Source organism: Astyanax mexicanus, chromosome 4, assembly GCF_023375975.1.
Source record: "Astyanax mexicanus isolate ESR-SI-001 chromosome 4, AstMex3_surface, whole genome shotgun sequence".
Classification (NCBI taxonomy): domain Eukaryota; kingdom Metazoa; phylum Chordata; class Actinopteri; order Characiformes; family Acestrorhamphidae; genus Astyanax; species Astyanax mexicanus.
In genome coordinates this window covers 8,091,788-8,116,331 of record NC_064411.1, presented here as the reverse complement: position 1 = coordinate 8,116,331, position 24,544 = coordinate 8,091,788, and the positions used below count along the sequence as shown (strand labels likewise).

The window sequence follows — 24,544 nt, the reverse complement described above, 5'->3', positions numbered from 1 at the left end:
TCTGTAAGGGATTTCTAAATAATACTAATTGAATTGAATTTTCAGTAGTAAAAATGAGAATTATGTAAGTGAGATTTCATGTAAATCAATGGAAACATATTACTATTAAAAACAACATTAATGATCCTGCTAACAAGACTAGTCAAAATTAGTTTATAGATCTGTTTTATACCTGAATTATAATGAAGAGATTATGATTGTGGCTATGCATTTATTTATTTTTTTAGATGGAACAAAACTTTGGAAGAGCTTCGCCCTACCAGAGAGGATGTTACATTCACCTAAAATGTGTTGCGAAAGTGACCCAAACAACTGCAGTATCCTTCACTTTCGAAGAGACAGTGTCAGCTGATCTCACAACTAATCCCCTCTGTGCACTGAGGGATGAGTCGTCAGTGTTTACTTTATACCTGACAGAGGGAAATGAGGGAAAAGTGACCCTGGATCAGACCTATATGTTTAAAAATCATATAGATTAAAAATGAGAAAGCATACATAAATGCCAACACTGACATTTACAGGACATGCAACATGCCTGAAAGATAAAAAAAATGTGGAAAAGGCAGCAAACATAGTCTGTCCATCAAGCGTTGAGACAAAGCTTCTCAGATCAGATCTGCAAAAGGCTTTGTGACTGTGCAGGAGCGAATAACATCAGTGAGTGTTTTAATAGCTGGGTAAACATTGCTTCATGAAAAAGGACTTCATACTAGTCATTGTAACTGGGTGTAAAAATGTATTAACTTGTTTTTAATATGTCTTAAAACAATTAAGTATTAAAGTAATTAATAAGGACTGCGAGCAGAAATCAACTTAGAAACAACTAGTAAGAAGTGTAATTTGTTGGTATTACTTATTAATTTAATTAATTGTTAATGGGGACCTGCAGATACTAAGTGGTGATAATCAGAAAATGGTTGCTAGCAAACTCCACTTTAAACTGACAGACAACCTTAACAACTAACAATAACCTGTCTTACTGAGATGTTCTTAGAAAATATTTTATTTCAGTGTGGAATGTTTTAGCTAGCTAGGTTAGCTAAATGTAACCACTTTATTTCAGTGTGGAATGTTGTAATTAGCTAGGTTAGCTAAATGTCTAATTTATTTAAAAGTGGAAAATTTAGCTAGCTAGGTTAGCTAATGTTTACTTCATTTCAAACTGTAAAGATTTAGATAGCTAGGTTAACTAATGTTAAATACTTTATTTCAGAGTGGAATTGTTTAGCTAGCTAGGTTAGCTAATGTTAACTACTCTATTTCAGTGTGGAATGATTTAGTTAGCTTGGTTAGCTAATGTTTAATTTATTTGAAAGTGGAACGATCTAGCTAGCTAGGTTTACTAATATTAACTATATATCAGTGTGGAATGTTTCAGCTAGCTAGGTTAGCCAATGTTTACTTCATTTCAAAGTGGAAAGATTTAGCTAGTTAGGTTAGCTTAACTACTGTATTTAAGTGTGGAATTATTTAGCAAGCTATGTTAGCTAATGTTAACTACTTTATTTCAGTGTGGAATGACTTACCTAGCTAGATTAGCAATTTTTTAGCTAGCTAGGTTAACCAATGTTAACTACTTTATTTAAGAGTGGAATAATTTAGCTAGCTATGTTAGCTAATGTTAACCGTGTTTCAGTGTGGAATGTTTTAGCTAGCTACGTTAGCTTATTTTTACTTCATTTCAAAGTGGAAAGATTTAGTTAGCTAGGTTAGCTAATGTTAACTACATTATTTTAGTGTGGAATGTTTGAGTTAGCTACTTTAGGTAATTTTAACTGCTTAATTTCAGTGTGGAATGTTTTAGCTAGCTAGGTTAGCTAATGTTAACTACATTATTTTAGTGTGGAATGTTTTAGTTAGCTAGGTTAGCTAATGTTAACTACTTTATTTTAGTGTGGAATGTTTGAGTTAGCTACTTTAGGTAATTTTAACTGCTTAATTTCAGTGTGGAATCTTTATAGCTAGCTAGGTTAGCTAATATTAACAACTTTATTTCAGTGTGTACTCTTTCAGCTAGGTACTTTAGGTAATTTTAACCCCCTTTTTTTCCAGTGTGGGATGTTTTAGCTAGCTAGGTTAGCTAATGTTAACTACTCTATTTCAGTGTGGAATGTTTGAGTTAGCTACTTTAGGTAATTTTAACTGCTTAATTTCAGTGTGGAATGTTTTAGCTAGCTAGGTTAGCTAATGTTAACTACATTATTTTAGTGTGGAATGTTTTAGTTAGCTAGGTTAGCTAATGTTAACTACTTTATTTCAGTGTGGAATGTTTGAGTTAGCTACTTTAGGTAATTTTAACTGCTTAATTTCAGTGTGGAATGTTTTAGATAGCTTGGTTAGCTAATGTTTGGTAATGTCAACTATGTTTCAGTGTGGAATGATTTAGCTAGCTAGCTAATGTTAACTACATTATTTCAGTGTGGAATATTTTAGTTATCTACTTTAGCTAACTTTATCTACTTTTTTCAGTTTGGAATGTCTTAGTTAGCTACATTAGCTAATATTAAAGTGGACATGAAACACTTCAATATTTAATATAATTCACAAGATGAGTTTTAACAGTTGTCAGTGAAACTGAGTTAAAATAATAAGCAATCTAAACGTCATTTTTTAAGTAAGTGTAGCGCCATCTTGTTCCAGCGCTGTAAGTGACGTCTCGAGGTTGGTTCTCCAACACCTAACATATAAATAACTATTAGCCCACACTGGTTCCTTAATGGATAATAAAAGCCAAACCAAAAATAGATGCAAAGAGGGCACCTTTGTATTGCCCCTGGGTGTAGCAATACTGGGTGTAGTATAATTTTATAGGGTTAGCCACAATGCTAGGGTTAGTAGCGAGCATTTTCTACACGAAGACTATGGAGGAAAGGGTTTTTGAGTCAAGAGCATTAATTTAGTCGTTCGCTGGACAAATAAGCTGAAGTCCGAGGCTTTTTTCCTCCTTTTTAATTTTAACTCTGAACAGCTGGGATGTACAGACCGTCCGACTGGAGTTACTATAAAAGCAGCAGCTGTGAGCTGCACGGAATGAGCCAAACGACACACAGCTGACAGTTAACAGATAACAAAGCTAGCATTAGCTACTTAGCCTGCTAAGTTAGTGAGCTAAATAGCTAATGCTAGCCTTTTTAAGATAGCTAGCCAATGCTAGCTTACACTAGCTAAATAAAGCTAGCTACCCAGCAAGCCTTTTAACTTACAAACTGAACGGTTTATCAACAATCAGTCTTAATGAATTTTGAACTTTACATGCTAAATATTTAAATGTATATAAACAGGCTAGTTTATGGGATGGCAATACCTGCTGTTGACGGGCTGAAGGGTTTCTGCATGGACCTCACATAGAGAGAGAATAGACACCTCCAAAAATTCTGGCTCTCAGACAAGCATCTGAAAAGTTCTGCTCAGGGTTCTGCAGGGAAGATCTCTGAGCAAATGGTCCACGTTAGCCTCCTGACAGCAAATACACTCGGTTGCAGTCGGCACGGCAGTGCAGTGACCGCATCTGCACTTGGTAAAGTTAGTGTTATGAACACGAAATGATGACCAATGAGTCAGAGCTTAGAATTTAAAATGTATGAAAGTTTACTGGAAAAATAGTTTCAGCATTACATATACATATATATATATAAATATATATTAGAAAAGAGTAAAAGTACATCAACGAGTGAATGTCCTGGAATATCAAACGTACGAGAAAACATAACATTAATTTCAATAAACATCATCTGGATCAGATTCTTTTTGCTGAACCTGTAAAATCCATTGTTAAATTCAGTTCATGTTTATTTCTGGTGGAACGTGTCCCAAGTGACAGAGTGAAACATTTGTGTAGGATAAGGTGTTCTGTCTGAAAGCTTTTTATTGCCGTGGAACAAATTTGGGACAGTTTTCTCTCCTGTGTGAATGCGCTGATGATTTTTAAGTGTGTAGCAAAACTCTTCTCACAATCTGAACAGTGATACGGTTTCTCTTCTGTGTGAATGCGCTGGTGTATTTTAAAATCACTCTGGGTAGTAAAACTCTTCCCACAGTCTGAACAGTAATATGGTTTTACTCCTGTGTGAATGCGCTGGTGTATTTTGAGATTACTCTGTTGATTAAAACTCCTCCCACAGTCTGAGCAGTGATACGGTTTCTCTCCTGTGTGAATGCGCTGATGTTTTTTGAGAGTACTCTGTTGATTAAAACTCTTCCCACAGTCTGAGCAGTGGTACGGTTTCTCTCCTGTGTGAATGCGCTGGTGCAGTTTGAGATGACCCTGTTGATTAAAACTCTTCCCACAGTCTGAGCAGTAATATGGTTTCTCTCCTGTGTGAATGCGCTGGTGTTGTTTAAGTTCACTCTGGGTAGTAAAAATCTTCCCACAGTCTGAGCAGTGATACGGTTTCTCTCCTGTGTGAATGCGCTGGTGCAGTTTGAGATGACCCTGTTGATTAAAACTCTTCCCACAGTCTGAGCAGTGGTACGGTTTCTCTCCTGTGTGAATGCGCTGATGTGTTTTGAAAGTACTCTGTTGATTAAAATTCTTCCCACAGTCTGAGCAGTGATACGGTTTCTCTCCTGTGTGAATGCGCTGGTGGAGTTTGAGAGTACTCTGTTCAGTAAAACTCTTCCCACAGTCTGAGCAGTGATACGGTTTCTCTCCTGTGTGAATGCGCTGATGTTTTTTGAGATTACTCTGTTTAGTAAAACTCTTGACAGAGTGCTGATGTTTCTCCATGTCGGGACTTGGCTTTATTTGTCTGTTAAATGTAGCAAACTATTTTTGTGTGTTCTCCAGATTCTTCAGGATGGCTTGTGCTTCCCCTCTTTCAGCAGTTTAACTTTGATCTTTTGATAAATATCCTGGTTGTTGGTGGTGAATTTCAGGAGAATATTTTCATTTCTGGAAAAGACAAAAATGCCAGTGAATATTAAAATAAAAGCAAGTCATTTAACGGAACAGAACTGCCTAAATCAGTTAAACCATAGACTGTGTATAGCTGGACAGAGCATCATCTCTCAAAAGTGAAGCCACCACAGGTCGGGCACCCCCTGCTGTTCGGCTGCAGAAAGCTGTGTAACTCCACCCATCCCCATGGGTTTCAATGGCAAAACAGACAACTCTCAATCACGTTTTTTTTCTAATATACTGTAATAGGCTCTATGCACGTAAGACTTTCGCCTTCATCTATACCGGCATTTTCATTTCCGGTTAGCTATAAGTGCATTGTAAACAATGGCATTTTACATACAGTGTTTGCATTATTGCATTTTGTTAAGATATAAGGTGCGGTCCAATCCGAAGACAGCTGCCTAGGTAGTCATTGCCTTTAAAGGCAATGACTCCCTTGTTCGGCAGCATTTTCACCCATAAAGGATATTATGAGGCAGCGCGTTCGGGACACGCTCTGGAGTCAGCATACCGCATCACGTCTAGCGTGCTGTGCTCGTGAGCTCTGTTTACTAATAACTAAAGTTATTAAACACTTACCTCAGGATAAATCTTAAAGCAACGGCAGATATTTTTTTTACTCACCCAAATATTACAGATTAACTTTAATATTCCTGTTTTACTTTTTACACTTTCCCTCACTTCATACTCCGAGTATGGTCAGTTTTATTTTTATATTTAATTTATTTTTGATTACCTGCTTTACAGAAATGCATGAGTAATGAAACCATAATATAACAAATATTTTATGTAAGCCATCAAAGCTAAATTAACAAACTAAGCTACGTGTCACACAGTTTTACCTTTTAGTTGCATAAATAAGAAACATAACATGTTTCATAAACTTCTTTATTTGCAAATAATTGTGACATTTACCCATACCCACTAGTTGAGATGTGATACTAAAATAAGCATAATGACACTAAAAACACAACAAGCAAAAAAACTTTATTAAATTCACAGAAAAAAACTCTACATAAAAGGAGCTAACGCTGCCTCCAGCCGGTCTGACCGGAGTTCATCTTTCCTGGCCCATGTTCATCCCTGTGAACAAAATAATCTGAATTAGAAACAGAGCTAACAGCGCTTAATTCCACTATTTACACATTAAATCACTTAGTTACACATTAATCCACAGTTACTCAATCTAACAGTTAAACTATTTACACATTAAATAACTTATACGTAACAGTGACTTAAAACAGTTAAAGGTTTTGTGATACTGGACGGCCGGGTTATCTTAGTTTCCTAGCGGGGTTTCTTCAGCACTGCAGCCGCGTTTGGTACTCTGTAAGTCGGCTAGATGCGTGTTAGCTTACCCGGTAAATTAGCGCGATAACTAATGGTAGCTTCACCCGGTCAGGTCTTACATTACATAACGTACAGGCAAAAACAACACTGGAAAACAACTTAAAAGAGTCTAAAACATACTAGTCTGATAAACACATGCAGCGGTGAGTGGGAATACAGGAGAAAATTACTTACATTTGTAGAGACACTCCCTGGCAGTGCCGGCTCCGTCCACCATGTATTTATCTGAGCGCTGGAGCGCTGATCTGGTGAAATTCATCATAAAGCATGCATCTCACGCGGCTTTCAGAATAGGGATAAAATAGGGCAGATCCCCATGTAGGAGCACAGGCTACCTTCCGATATAATATTGCATTTGCGTTCGCTATAAACTCCACATATCCTGTAGTACTCGCTGCTAAAAATGCAAACAGGAAGTAAGAGTGCCGGTATAAACCAAAGCGGAAATATGTCACTGCTGCTGATGCTTAGAGCCTATTCTACCTCCATTATTTAAATGCAACAGTAACCTCTGCTTATATTGTCAAAATTTTATATCCCCACAGAACTCGTTTTTTAAAACGTTATTCAGTTCTATTCAAAAAAGGTGTGGTTATTGTAAAAGGGCTGCTTATGGGCGGGACCAATAACAGACCGTCAGCTCCGCTCCGCCCCGCTCTGCAGTCTGTGACCGCGAGGCAGCCCTCAGGGGCGGGGTTATTCAAATGAGTAGGTTGCTATCCACAGTCTTTCTCCCTCCTCTGGTCACTATTGCGCAGAATCGGGTGTCAGGATCGCCAACATGGTGGAAGATTTTGGCTTCATTTCATTGAATGAATGGGAACGGAGACACGGCTTCCATCTTTTTTTACAGTCTCTGAGTTAAACTATACAGATAAAACTACTGGGACATCTTCATATTTCCATAAAAAGGGGGGCGCTGGTGGTCTTCCAGCCACCTGTTTAGTGCCTTTATAAGGACTTCCCACTGTTCAGACACTCTTAATTCTGTTCTGGTCTCACTAGAAACTGAGAACTTAAAGAAAGAAAGAAATAAAGAAACGTGTGCCGAAAAAACAACATGCAGTGGTTTGAATCACGGTGCCGAAGCTTGATTCGTTCTACATTGATCATGTGACCAATGATGTCCGAAGCCTTTTCCTTTACACTAAATTATAAAATATTTCATGCATCTTAAACAATGACAGTAATTAGGGTTGGACGATGTCTCCTCAATGGGCAGATGACCGAATACTACATACCGGGCAGTGTGTAGTATGCAGTACATACTAGTGCAGTATGCAGTATAGTTGTATGCCATTCCAAATACAGCCAGTGTTTAAAACTAAAGTTTTTTTTTAAACTTATAAATGCATGAAATAATGTAGATAATAAAATAAGTAATAAATTGTACTATTGTGGAATAGTACAGTATAAAACATGCTGTCAGCAGCTGAAATAAATATTTTTTCTTTATAATGTTACTTCTGTTCAAACTTAAGTCACGTTGTTAGGCATATCTGTATATGTAACAAAATATTTTAAATAAAGGTAACATTAACAATTAGTTTACATCAGTCAACTGTGCTTACAACAGTAAGAAACACTGTAAAAATTTTAATTAATGCTTCAACTAGTTATTACATGACAAAAGTTTAGACATTATTCACCATTAAAATTCCTAAAAACTCATGACTTAGTTAACAGGATCTACTACATTTTTAAACATTGGTAATTTAGAAATATGTGATGTCTTGTTTAGAGTCATTTAACAAATTTATGTCAGATATTGTGGACACATTTTTAGAAATCCACTTATTCTGATGCATTTTACATCATAATGCCAAATATTTCTCAAGCAGCTCGTCTGCTGCTCTAGTATGCTTGTTAAAGAGCAGACGGAGAGGCAGGTCTCATTCTCTCCTCCTGCCTTTATTCTCTCTACACGTTTACACCAAAAAATATCCCAGCAGATTATTAAGTGTCTGCAACTGCATATACATCTCCTACATATCACCGACTCAATCCCGCACGTTCTGCCTGACCTGCGCAGCGCATCAATTAATTCATGCGTTGAGCTTTAAACGCGCAGATAAGCTGTAACTGGTGGATCAGCACAAAAATCACAGTGTGATTTATTACATTAAAACACAGAACATTTTCCTCTGCTGAACCTGACAGATCCCGAGAACAGCGGGGGGAATTCTCGCCAGCCCGAGTTCATGCATCGGGTCAGACAGGCTGGAGTTCAGGCTGGGGTTTAGGCTCATGTTGAGGCAGAAAATCTAAACTATAGTAGTCGGTTCAGCAGAACAAAACGTTGAGAAAGAACCACAACATACCTGCACATACACAACAAAAAATATCCCAGACGATTATTAAGCATCTGAAACTGCACATATATGTATAAAATATGAAACAGAAGTAAATACAGCACATGAACACACATTTTCAGGCTCAGTCACATGTAGTGCTTTGGTGCTGAAACGGCTGTACCTCAGAGCTGATAACCCGACCGGGGCAGAAATAATTAATTATTAGGTAAAATATGCTTCAATACCCGCTAAAAATACACAGAAGAGTGGCTAGAACTGACATAAGAGCTCATTTTTCCAGTACCTTTTCTCAAAAATATTTATATTTGCTTAAAACAGCCCTTTTTCACGGAGCTCCTCAGCTCTGTTTACCTCCTGCGCTGCATTCAAGCTCATCTGGAGCTACGGGGGCCGCGGAGGGATAAATAATAAATAAAAACACGCAGTTGTCTTGTTGGTGCAGAGAATTGTAGTTCAAAATAAAATCACAGAAAAATAATGACCTTTTTACTGTTACAACACATCAAACAACCTCCAGTAAGAGAGAAAAAGAGAAACTTCTCCATACCTTCTGAGGTTCAGCTGATTCTGCTCTTCCTCCGCTCCAGCTACAGACCCCGGAAGCTCAGCCTCATCCGGGTTATGTAGAGCCCCGCCCCCTCCCCCGCTATATCACATTATACCCCATCACCGCTAGAGGGAGCCCGCGAGGGAGTCCTCAATGCATGGAGCTAAACAGCTAAAACTCTCATTTAAACACTGTATAACTACTTCTCTGGAGTTTTCCTTTAATTTTACAAAGTAGAGCAAAGTATTTCACTAAAATAGGAAAGAAAACGTACCCCATTATTTCCATTTTCTAAAACTAATGTTTTTTATTCAGTAGATTTACTAGCATTACTGCTACTGATGCTGGAGTTACACACAGAGCTCATTTAAATGATTAAAACTGCAGTTTAAAAGCAGTTTTAATAATTATCTCTGCTGTGAAGAAACAGTTATAGTTGTTCTGTTTTGAGGAAATTAGTAAAAAAAATTCTATAAAGTATCAAATGTTTATAAATTATTATTTTGCTAAAATAATTTATAAACGTTTAATACTTTTTAGAATAAAAAATGTTTATAGGTTTTTAGACATTTCAGACTCTGTCGAGTGGCCTGAGATTCAGAGCAGATTCTGAAGTGAGTTTTTTCCTCTATAGAGATTCTCTGATTGCTCCTGTACAACTCCAACAAACAGCACTTACTAATTACTATGGAAAGGTCAGTGCCGTTGTGACATTGATTCAGGTAGAATTATTTTTTATCTAAATTTCATTTAAAATATTATGGTTACATTTTCTTTGCATTTACCTTCTTGATGTCCTGCAGGTTCTTGAAAAGTAGATCGTACTGCAGCAGATCTTGGTTGTTGCTCACCTTGTCTAAAGTCTTTCTATTTATGTATTCTGAAAGCTTTCCATAAATTGAGATCATTCACAGCTCCTCCCTGTAAAATCACTCTCTGACATCACAATGGACCATCCTGATTTCTGTATAGAAGGGTACTTCACACCTGTAAAATATTCGAAATATATATATGTGTGTGTGTGTGTGTGTGTGTGTGTGTATACACATTTTATTTAAAGAATCCTTGAATAACCATTGTTTTAATTTTTTACAACACAGTGGCATCTCCTGCACTGGTTACATAACCTGAACACTGAACAATGTAACACTGGGAGCAGACTGGAGGCGGATGTAAAAGCGGGAAAGACAGACTTTATTGAATAATAAGTAAACAAACAAACAAACAGGGGAATAATGAATAAGTAAATGTACATAAACAAACAGGGAAAACCAACACAGAGCTAAGTTAAACAGATAATAACAAAACAGGGCTAGGGAATATATACAAGGGTAAATATGTAAATATGTACAAAACAAGGAATATAAACAAACAAGAGATATAAACAAATAATACAAACTAAACAAAGAACTAGAAACGTGGAGAAGAGCTAATACGATACGTGGCAAAACTAAGCTAAGACGTGACGAGACAGACAACGTAGGAAGGTGCAAAGACCGACAGCAAACGTAGATTAACAGGTACTATATATACTAACACAAAACAATGAACACCTGGGGAGACAGGTAACGAGGGCGGAGCTACAAATTACAGACACATAACGGAAAATTACTGAGACACACACTAGGACACGCTGAAACACAGGGGAACAGAGCGAGGCCGTGACAAACAACTGTTAACCGTCACAGGAGAAACAAAGACGCAGCTTTGTTAATTCTTATAAATGTCCAGCAAGGATCCCTCTTCTTTTTTGAGAATTGCAGTATCAGTGGGCTCCTGTTCACAGGAAGCTCCTGCAAACTTTTTAAGAAGGTCCTTTGGTGGAAGAGTGTCTGCCTCCATCCAGAGAGAAATTGTCACAGAGACCCCTCATCCTCAATGGTGACATCCCTCAGAGAGATGTCCTCTCCAGAGATAACAGTTCAGATAGAGCTCACCTAAAGAGAGAGAGAAAGAAAAAAACACTCACAAAACATGTTACCTGTTTACAGTCACAAGATTCAGCAAATTAACCTGAATATTTATTTTACACTAAAAATGTAAAGAGACCTATCTGCTTAGACAGGGATCAAACCTAGTCCTGGACTATATATTCATTTTAATGAAAAAGCTTAATTCTAAATGCTGCGTAGTCCAAGAGTAGGCTTAATGTGAGGACTCACCCGCACCGCAGCCCTCCGACCACTAGGGGGAGGCCACGCTACACCTATTGATGACAGCTATGTGCAAGCTTTAAAAGCTGGGCTCATATGCACCCCAGCCCAGAGTCTTAACACTCAAGTTGAGAGTGAGATCACGCCAGTTTGTTAAAAAGAAAAGAAAAGAAAAGAAACTCTCCAGAAATTCTCTCACAGTGAAGGCTGGACCTGTTCCTCCAGAGCAGTCAACTGTGTGTCTGTTTATCTCTTCCCAGAGAAACCTGTCGCCCTCTGTGCCTTTCCCCTTTTTTCCAGTGGTCTGTAGCCACCCTATATCTTTCTTTCCTTGCTGTCTTTTCCTCTCCACTCCCATCTCTGAGTGAGAGAGAAAAAACAAATAAATAAATAAAAGAGAGAAATAAAAATAAATACAAGACCAGAGACGTTCTCCCTCGTATAAACCCCCACCACTCTTTACTATTTCCAGTAGGTTGTTTACTTAGAATTTTGTTTGTTTGGACTTTCTTTGTTCTAATTTCCCGCCTACTCGTCCTACTCTGTTCTAAGGGCTACAACAAACACACATGCCATGGTGGCGCAGTGAGATTATACAGTACATTCAGCCCCTTCTCATGGCTCGCTGGGGTTCGAATCCACGTGATATTGTTGATATTGTTATTATTTTTTTATTTATTTTTTATTACGTTTGTTTTTCCCAGTGAAAAGCTTTGCATCATACAGAGCAGTGACCTCTGATGGTGGGTAAATGGTCTCCATGTCCAGCTTGACCTCAGTCCTCAGACACACTCAGTGCAGGTGTGTGGAAGAAACCTGAACCCTGTGCAAGAAACATTTTTGGCGGCTAAGGCGGTTCTTCCTTAGAAGCATTTTTAACGATGTATGTCTCGCCTTCTTTAAATAACTTCTTTAAAAGTGCTCCTTTAGATAGAACACTACATAAAAATGAGAAAACCTGGTCTAAAATAATAATAATAAAATGTTTTAAGATGTTTATTTGATTTACATTATAACTTGGATCAATCAGACACTGTTTCTTGTGCATATTATAGTGAAATCGGCAGAACTAAGGTTTTAAGCTTCCCATATAGTCACCTTTAACAAGTATATAATGATGGAAAAACAAAATTGGATTTCAAAACATATGCTGAAGATTTGCATACGGTTGTCAATTTAAAGTGTCCTGCTCACTGACACTGAGCACATTTGCTTCGACCAGGCTCACCTGTAGGCAAAGAGAAGGAAAAAAGAATAGAACCATCAATATAGTAAACATTTGAAATAGTGCTGGGCGATTTTCATGATTAATTCGAATTACAGTTTTAATGTGATTTTCAAAATGGTAATTGCGATTTTTCATATTTACATACAGACATTTTTTTAATCTAAAATATGCGAAAACGCTGCTCAATTCTTTATTTCGTTTATCTGTCTTATACTGGTTACTGGCGCCTCCCACAGTCAGAAACTCGCGTTCTGGATTATAATCCACTGTCCAAGTTTCTCCGCGGCTATGTTTACACAAGGTCAGAACGTGATCTGAACGTACAAGCTTGTAAACAATGTTTTGAATCACTGATCACCGACTTCTGAATAGATTAAATCGATTCTACACTCAACCCAAAGCAGCTGAACACCACACAGATCACTAATAATTCACTATATCAGCGGAGTTTAAATGTTCTAAATTACTGGCTTACACACACACACAGATATGTACACACTTTTAAAAAGCAAAGAAAGCATGCCTGTATTTTTCTTTTTTTTCTACAGTAAACAGGTGTTATACGGTAAAGACACTAGCATGTCTGCTACTGTAAGCTGATTGGTTAGTGAGCTAATGCTGGAATTGCATCTAGCTTCAAAATGCTTGTAACTGGAGTTTAAAATCATAAAATATTTGTCTGCTGTGCTGAACCATTTGATATAGTTCTGTGTTGAGAACATAAGTACATATAAAATATTCAGACATTTATAATCTTAGATAATTTATGATCTTAATCAGTTGCTTCATATGCACCCATTCATTTTAGCAGTAGGGACTCAATGCAAGTAGGTATTCTCATCTGTAGAGATTCTCTGGCATGGCATTGCTAGTTCTCATGTGTTTAGTTCTGGCATGTTCTTGTGATAAACGTGTTTTAGGAAAGCAGCCAGGTAAGTCTGCGATTTCCCGTGGTGAAAAATAGTGTAATATGTGACTGTGTTGCTAATCAGTCATGTAGTGAGAAAGTCCAAACAACTGAACAACTCATAATTACACATAACTACAACTCACAATTAAAACGTGACAATATTTATAAAACGACTCGCGGGAAGAAAAATCAGTTTAGTGTGGACTTTTTAAGAGGGATCTGGCAACCCAGTAGTGATACAGCAAGTGTGGTCACTGAGCAGTGAGAGCAGCTCTCAGCAGAAGATGAAAATTCAGACATTTGCATACAACAGAGGTCACTAATGGGCGGACCCCGGTCTGGGTCCGGACCCAAACGCACCCGAACCTACTGAGAAGGATTTAATTGTGTACACGCTTTGTGGAGCAGTAAATCACAGACCAATCACGTGTGGGGTAAGATCACCAAACGCTCTCTTCAGTCAATCAGATCTGTGCAGACGCGGTAAGGAAAAAATAAATAAATAAGCACACCGCTCCTCACGCGGGATCAAACCTGTGTTGTCAGAGTCGTGGTCCCGCTGCTCCTGCTGTTGAATTGGGACGCGGCCGTGAAAAAACGCCTTTATAAGGAGATAGGGAGCCCGAGAATGGGCGGAAACTAAAGTCACGCCGAGTGCATGATATAGCACTTAATCATAACACAAGTTTACAATTGGTCCGGACCTTGGCCTGTCGAAATTTTCTCTAACTGAACCATACTGAATTCTAATTAAATACCCCTGGCACAGAAGATGCTTCTGCTACTTTTAAATTGTATATCTGGCTGCATTTTGGCTCCAGTGGAAACAATAAACTGTAACAGAGTGACCAACAAGACACAAACCATATATAAATACTGTAAGTAAATCCTACACGTGACTGTTTCATAGGCAGCTGTACTAATCTCTTAGCTCTGTACTGTATATAAAAATGTTCTATCTATGTTTGCACTTCAAGCAGAGTCTTAATATAACTGGTTATGGTTATGCATAGTTAAATTACAAGAGAATTAGGAGAAAAAAAACACAAACCATAGTCTTAATATGACTTGTTGTGGTTTGCATTTATTCTTTGCACTATATAAGACCTATAAAAGTTTTTTTTTACTTATTCTTATTTCTATTTCTTCTAAAATCAATGTGTGAGAGAAACCAGTCTGTTAAGTTTGCGTTCTATGATTTTGTCAAATAAAACTCAAATTTTCAAGCCATTTTTCATTTTTGACATTTTCTTGAATTTTTTTTTTGTTTTAAATCTCGTCTCGTTCTCGTGAACCCAGTATCGTGTCTCGTCATATTAGTGTCTCGTCACACCCCTACTGACGACTCAAAAAATTCGTGTAGTCTGAACCTGGCAAAACAGGAGCATGTTCAGTAAATATGTGCTACATGTTGGTCTGCGGGATGCGCTGGTAACCAAGGTAAGACCAAGGTAAATTCTGTTTTTTCTCTCATTAAATGTTACTAAAGCACATAAAAGATCACATTCTTAGTAAATTTATCTCTCACTCGCATTTAGTGAACAAGTTATCCATGAAATTCCCCACTGAGTATTCTATTCCACCTTAAATCTACCTTAAACGTGCAGCCGGAAAGCAGTTTCACTTTCTACTTTCTCTCATTCAATGTTACTAAAGTCTGCTACACATAAAAGATCACATTCTTAGTAAATTTATGTCTCACTCGCATTTAGACAACAAATACCCTTAAAAAGTTGCCACTGAGTAGTCTATTCCACCTTAAATCTACCTTCAATGTGCAGCTCGAAATTTCTATCCGATTAATCGAGCTTGTATTTAATACAAGCTTGCTTTTGGTTGCACTTGAACCCTAAAGGAGAGATTTAAGTAAAACCAAAATAAAAGTAAACATAGTTTTGAACCATCTCTGTGATTTTTTTTTAGCCCATAATCGCCCAACTCTAGTTTGAAAATAGAATTTGCAGTACATGTAGTGTCCAAAGTATTTACCATTTTGCCAGCCACCATCTTGCTGACATCTTCAAGGTTGGTCTTCTTATCTGCTGGAGGATTCCTAACACCAAAGATCAATGCGGTTACCGTCACATCAGTTCTGTTGTTTATCAGCACATCAAAGTCTGACGTTCCCTTTAAACCTGACAAACAAACAAACATATTAGGACAACACATTGGTAAACAGGGATACATTCGTATATGACAGAATCACTCACTTTGGTTTTTTTCCACATTCCTAAAGGAGAGCGCAGTCCTGTTCTGTTCAGCCTTTAAGAATCTCTGCCTCTTCGTAGCATCATGATATTCCTCTCGCCCGGTCTGTAGCACCGCAATGAATGAATTCTGTTTGCTGAAAACTTCACTGGTGACACGTGGTGAATAAAGCTGGAAACTGTCTCAGTTTCTTCTTTAGGTCTTTTTGTGGGACTTGCCATCTTTACAGTTAGCAATGCTAAGCGTCCTGGAATAACAACATCTTGTAGTCCTAGAAAATAAGCAGACAGGAGCAAAACTAAAATTGATGCTCTGCATGGCCTTATAAAACCTGTAATTGAACACTTGTTTAGACCTATCCAACAAAAAATACCATCTCCAGCCTGAACAAGGGCCCAAACAAAAGTTCAAATACATTTACCAAGAAAATTAGCTACTTGGTTAAAAAAGCACTGGGAACATTAGCTAGCTAGATAACATTAGATACTTGGGTTAAAAATGCACTGGCAACATTGGCTATCAAGATAACATTAGCTACTTGGTTAGAAAAGCACTGGGAACATTAGCTAGCTAGATAACGTTAGATACTTGGGTTAAAAAAGCACTGCGAACATTAGCTAGCTAGATAACATTAGATACTTGGGTTAAAAAAGCACTGGGAACATTGGCTAGTTAGATAACATTAGATACTTGGTTTAAAAAGCACTGGGCACATTGGCTAGCTAGATAACATTAGATACTTGGGTTAAAAAAGCACTGCGAACATTAGCTAGCTAGATAACATTAGATACTTGGGTTAAAAAAGCACTGGGAACATTGGCTAGCTAGATAACATTAGATACTTGGTTAAAAAAGCACTGGGAACATTGGCTAGCTAAATAACATTAGATACTTGGTTAAAAAAGCACTGGGTACATTGGCTAGCTAGATAACATTAGATACTTGGTTTAAAAAGCACTGGGCACATTGGCTAGCTAGATAATGTTAGATACTTGGGTTAAAAAAAGCACTGGGAACATTAGCTAGCTAAATAACATTAGATACTTGGTTAAAAAAGCACTGTGCACATTGGCTAGCTAGATAATGTTAAATACTTGGGTTAAAAAAGCACTGAGAACATTGGCTAGCTAGATAACGTTAGATACTTGGGTTAAAAAAAAACACTGGGAACATTAGCTAGCTAGATAACGTTAGATACTTGGGTTTAAAAAGAACACTGGGAACATTAGCTAGCTAGATAACATTAGCTACTTGGGTTAAAAAGGCACTGGGAACATTGGCTACCTAGATAACATTAGATACCTGTGTAGGACCCTTAAAAATATCCTGTATATTTGTATTATTTTTTTAGTTTTTCGTTGTAAGTGTAAACGAACTCCATTTCCCATGTGCCTTTTCTGTTTCGCGGGTTTTTCCTGCTGGTTTCCTGTTCAGCTCAGCCAATCATACGAGTGAAAAGCTCGACAGACATTTTTCTATCCAATCCGCGCCGAGTAGGGGCGGGACTAAGAGGGAGAGTGTGAGTGTCTGTGGGTGTGTGTTGGAGGAGAAGGAGAGAGAAAGTGTGGAGAGAAGTTGTGTTTAGACTCTCCGGAGCGCTTTTATTTACTTGTTATCCGCTCTATAACACAGTTACAGTGCTATTGTACTGTATAGTGCTCAGTTCAGTTTTACTGCGGAACCTCTGAAGAGGCAGTTCAGCCGGACTGTGGAGTAAAGGCGCTTCTCCGCGGACTGAGAGCTGCTGCTGCTGAGTTTCCTCGCGCCTGTCTGCAGCAGCTCGGCCGGACCTCGCGTGTGAGTTGAACACGGAGGGTGTTCTGATCTTCCCGGCGCTCGTGCACTGCGTCGTCTCCCGCTGTGAGTGCTGGGGACTGCTGCGTTCTGACCGGGAGCACCGGGAACCGGGAGTCTGTTGTCATGGCTACTGAGGACGCCATCTCCGCGAGCTCTGTGTGAACCGTGAGTAACGAATCAACTGACTCGGTTGACTCATTCGATTCACTTTCGCTGACTGAGTGAAGTTATAGGTGCAACAACATACCGGCCCAACAAAAAGTGCTTGAACTGTTTATCTGGGTGTTTTACCTCTTATTGGAGGTGTGTTTTCTCAGTTGAGTGTTTCATACTAATTGTTTAAACCAAGAATTGTTTTATTTGGGTAGTTTGTTTTACTTTGGTTTTATTAAACAGAGTTTCACCAAATATATAAATAAAAAGGAAAATAAAATGAGATTAACTACTTACATAAATGCATTAAACATTGAAAGGGGTCAAATTGACCCCAAACATAATAGGCGGATTAAGTGACTCAAGCAACCAGGGGTGTTTGTTTTATTTCCACACAGAACCTGATATAATCTGGCCCAAATAGTCTCAACATCAGTAACTTCTTCCTTTAATGTGTACAAAAATTCTGTCTAAATTGGCTACTATTTTGTAGTAAAATGAGAATGCTTGCTGGACTCATTTGAACAAGTTTTTCCATCCTATTAACAAATAAACTCAAACAAATGCTTTGTATTATATATTTATTAGTTTAACTTGTATTTGCATATGAATTTTCAAACGCTTTTACAAGTGTGAAGTACCATTCTATACAGAAATCAGGATGGTTCATTGTGATGTCAGAGAGTGATTTTACAGGGAGGAGCTGTGAATGACCTCAATTTATGGAAAGCTTTTAGAATACATAAATAGTAAGACTTTAGACAAGGTGAGCAACAAACAAGATCTGCTGCAGTACGATCTCCTTTTCAAGAACCTGCAGGACATCAAGAAAGTAAACGTAAAGAAAATGTAACCATATTATTTTTAACGAAATTTAGATATTAAAAAAGTTTCTACTGGAATCAACGGCACCGACCTTTCAATAGTAATTAGTAAGTGCTATTTGTTGGGGTAGTTTGAAGTGACTAACAATGAAATACATTTTTCTGATAAACTGGTGCACATTTCTATCTCTGAGTGTCCCTCTTAACTGTAGCCATCTTACCTAAATTGAAATGTAAGTGCCAACAAGTTGGGGCATCACTTGCAGTTTGCCATCAACAGTGAGGACCAAGTCCATCTGGTACAACTTTAGCATTTATTACATACAGTGTTAAAAAGGTTATGTCAGTTTGGTGTAAATTTCTGAACAGTGTTAACTTGCATGGTAAATTTTGTCAGTAAAAAATAATTTGAATACCCATGGTGACCATCACAAAGTGATTATTTAATACAAGGAGTACGTGCTTCTCTTTGGGGTGGTCAAAATGGTACTATTGATCAATTAAGTGAAAGCTCATCTTATTCAGTTCATTTTCAGTAATTAAAGTTTATTATTCAATTTTAAATTAAATATGAACTACATGGAGCGAAAGGAACAATTCTGCGCAGGTCTTCTGGGAGGCTGCCACGAGAAAATCTGGACACTGTATTATGTACAGTAAATGTAACACTACAGCATTAATAATCAGCATCTTACATGCAGATAACTGATGGTGATTATTTAACAGCTCATGAGTGCTCGTTTCCCTCTGCTCCGCTCCTAAACTGCAGCTTAAGTGGTTAAAGTTAAATTTACCTAAAATAATACAAATATATCTCCTCTCCTAATAAACTTTAATCTCAAAGCGAACTGTTTTATTTTTTAAGAGTGTCCCTTAAACGCTGTGGTACATGCGCAAACGTACTTAAACATTCTGATTGGGGATGTAATCGGGTACAGGTGTTTACAAGGCTGTTGTTCTTCTTTGTATCGGATTATTTAAAGGATTATCCACCTCGTTCAATCGGATAAAAATTGTATTCAGAATGGCCTATTTACATGGACGTGCTCTATTCCGATTGAGCCAGTAATCTGATTATTAGTGCATTATTAGGCTGCATGTAAACGTACACAATAGTTCTGACCTTTGAGTAAAATTTGGTAAGTGCTATTTGTTGGGGTAGTTTGAAGTGGCTCAAGCAACAGTCTCATATTTCTACACTGAACTGGATATAAACTGGCAAAAGTATTCTCCAACATCAGTAAGTTCTTCCTTTAATATGTACAAAACATTCTTTCAGAATTGGCTAATATTTTGTAGTAGAATGAGAATGCTTGCTGGACTCATTTTGTAAAAGTTTTAAAAGTTTTTACCATCCCATTAACAAATAAACTCTTAAACAAATACTTTTTTTAAACAATTAATTAGTTTGAAACTGACATTTGCATATGAGTTTTCAAATGTTTTATAAGTGTGAAGTACCCTGCTATACAGAAATTAGGATGGTCCATTATGATGTTCAGGACTTCAGGAGTGCATATCACTGTTAGTCTGAAGCTAATGTGGGGGGAAATAATGTTATCAGGAATCTTTTATAAATTGGTATGAAGGAAAAAGCTTTGGACATCATTGGTCACATGATCAATCTAGAATGAATCAACCATCAGCAGAGTGATTTGAACCAATGTGTGTCGGGGTTTTTTGGCACACGCCTCAAAGCTTCAGATTAGAGGGTAACATCACTCTCTTTCTTTAAGTTCTCAGCTTCCAGTGAGACCAAAACAGAATCAAGATTGTCTGTCTAAACAGTGGGCAGTCCTTATAAAGGCACTAAAAAGGTGTCAGACTGATTATTGTGAGTGACAAAAGATGGCCACCTTCTAGTGGATGGAGGACCCCAGCACCCCCTTACACTATGGACTTAGAATGGGATAAAAGTACAGAAGCTTTTATGGTAAATGAAGATGTCTCAATAGTTTTATCAGTATAGTGTAAGTGATTTGGGCAGTTCTCTTCAGTTAATTGACCTGCTTGTACTCTAATATTCAATTGCATTTTTCTTTGTTTTTTCCAGAAATGAAAATCTTCTCCTGAAATTCATCACCAACAACCAGGACAGACAAAGAGCAATGTTAAACTGCTGAAAGAGGTGAAGCAAAAGCTGTCCAGAAGAATCTCCAGAACACTCAGAAACAGTTTGATACATTTAACAGACAAATGAAGCCAAGTCCCAACATGGAGAAACATCAGCACTCTGTCAAGAGTTTTACTAAACAGAGTGATCTCAAAAACCACCAGCGCATTCACACAGGAGATAAACCGTATCACTGCTCAGACTGTGGAAAGAGTTTTACTAGACAGAGTACTCTCAAAGTACACCAGCGCATTCACACAGGAGAGAAACCGTATCACTGCTCAGACTGTGGGAGGAGTTTTACTAAACAGAATACTCTTAAAAAACACCAGCGCATTCACACAGGAGAGAAACCGTATCACTGCTCAGACTGTTGGAAGAGTTTTTCTGAACAGGGTAATCTCAAAAAACACCAGCGCATTCACACAGGAAAGAAACCGTATTACTGCTCAGAGTGTGGGAGAAGTTTTACTCAACAGAGTAGTCTCAAAATACATCAGCGCATTCACACAGGAGAGAAACCGTATCACTGCTCAGACTGTGGGAAAAGTTTTAATAAAAAGAGTATTCTTCAAAATCACCAGCGCATTCACACAGGAGAGAAACCGTATTACTGCTCAGACTGTTGGAGGAGTTTTTCTGATCAGGGTAATCTCAATAAACACCTGCGCATTCACACAGGAAAGAAACCGTATTACTGCTCAGAGTGTGGGAGAAGTTTTACTCAACAGAGTAATCTCAAAATACATCAGCGCATTCACACAGGAGATAAACCGTATTACTGCTCAGACTGTGGAAAGAGTTTTACTAGACAGAGTACTCTCAAAGTACACCAGCGCATTCACACAGGAGAGAAACCGTATCACTGCTCAGACTGTGGGAGGAGTTTTACTAAACAGAATACTCTTAAAAAACACCAGCGCATTCACACAGGACAGAAACCGTATTACTGCTCAGACTGTTGGAAGAGTTTTTCTGAACAGGGTAATCTAAAAAAACACCAGCGCATTCACACAGGAGAGAAACCGTATTACTGCTCAGAGTGTGGGAGAAGTTTTACTCAACAGAGTAATCTCAAAATACATCAGCGCATTCACACAGGAGTGAAACCGTATCACTGCACAGACTGTGGGAAAAGTTTTAATAAAAAGAGTATTCTTCAAAATCACCAGCACATTCACACAGGAGAGAAACCGTATTACTGTTCAGAGTGATCTCAAAAAACACCAGCGCATTCACACAGGATAGAAAACTATCCCAAATCTGTTTCAATTAAAAGTGCGAATCGTAAACCTTTCAGACAGAACACCTTATCTTACACAAATGTTTAACTTTATCACTTGGGACACGTTCCACCAGAAAACTGAATTTAACAATGGATTTTACAGGTTCTGCAAAATGAATCTTATCCAGGGGTGATGTTTATTAAATTCCATGTTATGTTTTATCGTATGTTAGATGTTCCAGGACATTCTTTGTGAGACAGAGCTCAGTGCTTAGGGTAGTTACTGTAGGAGTTCAGTTCTGAAGAAGGGAAAAAACTTACTCTGTAAAATTTAGATGTCATAGTTGTTAGGAGTAGAGGAGGATTATTAGCTTGCAACTAAATGTTTAGGACCAAATCTTCAGAGCTTATGATTCGAATGCTTTTAATGTATTTTCTAGTATATGCAGATTTGATTATTTCTATTAATTTCTAGTATCTCTGTTTTCACTCTGTGGAAGCCGTCCTCAGTTCCCCAAGCTAAGCATAGCTTATCTTAATGCTATTTACTGCTAGACCCATCTGTATGAAAGAAGAAGTGAAAACACCACCTGAGGAACTCAACAAAAGTGAGACCCAGATCCACAAAGAGACGACACTGTGCCAGGTACTGCTGTGTGGACCGAAGGAGCATCCAGGCCAACAAAATCCTTTACAGAGGTTAAATAAAACGCTCCAGCTGTAGTTCCCATACTGAAATCAACCCACTCCAGGTTTGTGTAGCGCAGTAAGGTTGCAGGCTCATTCATTCCCCTTTGCTGGTGTTCTCGTTGGTCTATGGTTCAGTCGTTCTGATTAAAAATCTGTTACCATAGAGGGATATTTGGTTGTGTTGTATTACTCAAGTTTTATACTCTCTTATCTTTTCCTTATTGAGTATTATATGTTGCTGAAGGTTTTTAATCTTCAAATTTATTAAGAATATCCAAATCATTTAGTTTCTTAATTGTTTTTAATCTCTACAAACTATTATCTTGGTATTGCGTCACCTCTATATTTATTATTTGTGTTTTATTAAACTACTTTTATATTGCAGATCTGCAGTCTCATTGTGTTTTCTCAACATATGTTGGACATGAAACCTATAGGCCTGAGATTGTCTTCTGTTATTACTTGTTAAATACTCAAAGGCGTCCAGCAGAGAAATCCAGTGTGAAATTGGAGTGAAACATAAAAGTCAACGTAAGATTGAAATTCAGAAATATATATATTTTTAATGGTTCAGGCTTAAAAGGGTTAAATATACAATTACTTCCAAAGGTAGAGTAACATGGGTTTAACTTGTATTCATATGTTTATAAAATTCTTTATTGTGAGTGCTTGTGGGTTGTGTTGTTTTGTTTTTTTAAAGAGCATAGTCATTCATCAACTACACTTAATTACCAAAATCTACATTTGAGTTATTGACCATTGTTATTGGTAGCTAGTGTAGGTAAATGTCCAAACAAAGTGTTTCCTGTTTTACCGACCATTATTATTGGTAGCTAGTCTAATTAAATTTCCAAACACAGCATTTGCTATTTTACTGACCAAATGTATCAACAAAGCATTTCATGTTTTACTGACTATTATTATTGGTAGCTAGCCTAGCTAAATGTACAAATGTAGCATTTGCTGTTTTAATTAATATTATTATTGTTCGCTAGCTTGCTAAATGTTCAAATACGCAATTTGCTGATTTGCTGAACATAATTTGTAGCTAGCCTAACTAAATGTCCAAACAACAGTATTTCCTGTTTTACTGACTATTATAATTGGTAGCTAGCTTAGCTAAATATCCAAATACAGCATTTGCTCTTTTACTGACCAATGTGTTTCAGTTCTAGTAAAAGTGTTTCACGTCCGGTAAATTTGTTTTATTTCTTGCATATTTTTTTTTAAAATGTAATTTGTGTTCTCTTTCAAGTGTTTATTTAGTATCTCAGTATGGGATACGCCCCTTTCGCGTATTCCTCATGTAGCCCCGGCTAAAAAATGTAAAACTCCCTAGTTCTAAAATAGATACACTAATAAAAACAGTAATAAGTAAAGTCTTATAAATGCATAGTAATGGTTTAAAAGAGTACTAAACATGTTCAAAATAGTCATTGTGTTTGTGTAAATAGTTTAAAAAGAAAAGAAAAGCCGTACAGAGTACATATTTCATTTTTTCTTGTGTTAATGCAAGAAGGTTAGCTAAAAGTGATTAAGGGATCTACTGAGGGAGAAGTGTACAGGTGAGGGTGGAGTACCAGATTGGAACGGGCCCGCCCACGGGACGAGAGAGAACAGCGGAGATGCGGGAGTAGCAGCGCGGGAGAGGCGAGGAGGAAAAAGTTCCTCACAGGCTGAACTAAATTCACTAATAATCAGTTTTAATTAAACTAACCGGTAATTTTAAGGACACTGAAGTCCATACTGAGAGTGTGCTGGTGGATAAAGCTGGGATAATCTCTCTATAAGTAAAGTTCTGTTAGCACTGTTAGCTTAGCCAGCGCGGCTAGCTGTGTTTAGCCTCGTGTATTAGCTGCTCTGCGCTAGCCGTGAACTCTCCGCTGCAGCGCCGCTCCGACAGACTGTTCCCCGGACTGACTCGCGCTCTCTCCGCCTCCACTGAACACCAGGACTATGGCGTCAAAACTTCGCGAGCGAGCAAAGTCACTTGGCGCAAGCAAAACCACACTCGCGCGCGCGCGAGGAGGCAAAACACTTGCGAGAGTGGAATTTGCCACGCCTTCGGCTTGACAGTCGGGGGAGGGACCCAGACAGGATTGGCTACGGCTGTTTTCCGGAAGTGGATTGT

At 37.9% G+C, this 24,544-nt stretch overlaps 3 protein-coding genes across 4 annotated transcripts in view; 1 reads left to right on the top strand and 2 right to left on the bottom strand.

The window, feature by feature from the left end:
* The window catches only part of LOC125801381 (zinc finger protein 239-like), a 120,502-nt gene that overhangs the window by 49,002 nt on the left and 46,956 nt on the right, over nucleotides 1-24,544 (bottom strand). The window lies entirely within an intron of this gene.
* LOC125801336 (zinc finger protein 239-like) lies at nucleotides 650-5,439 on the bottom strand. The gene has a single exon (XM_049477892.1). The coding sequence runs from the start codon at nucleotides 4,724-4,726 to the stop codon at nucleotides 3,737-3,739; it is 990 nt and encodes a 329-aa protein (XP_049333849.1). The 5' UTR covers nucleotides 4,727-5,439; the 3' UTR covers nucleotides 650-3,736.
* Nucleotides 17,297-24,544, top strand: part of LOC125801181 (zinc finger protein 585A-like) — a 182,959-nt gene continuing 175,711 nt past the window's right edge. The window contains exons 1-2 of one of the 2 annotated variants that reach the window (XM_049477480.1): nucleotides 17,297-17,573; nucleotides 20,439-22,768. In XM_049477480.1, coding sequence (XP_049333437.1) covers nucleotides 20,582-21,712 — 1,131 coding nt within the window. In that variant the 5' untranslated portion in view covers nucleotides 17,297-17,573; nucleotides 20,439-20,581 and the 3' untranslated portion in view covers nucleotides 21,713-22,768. Of the gene's footprint in view, nucleotides 17,574-20,438; nucleotides 22,769-24,544 lie in introns of those variants that run through there. The other variant, XM_049477475.1, reaches the window with a different exon arrangement.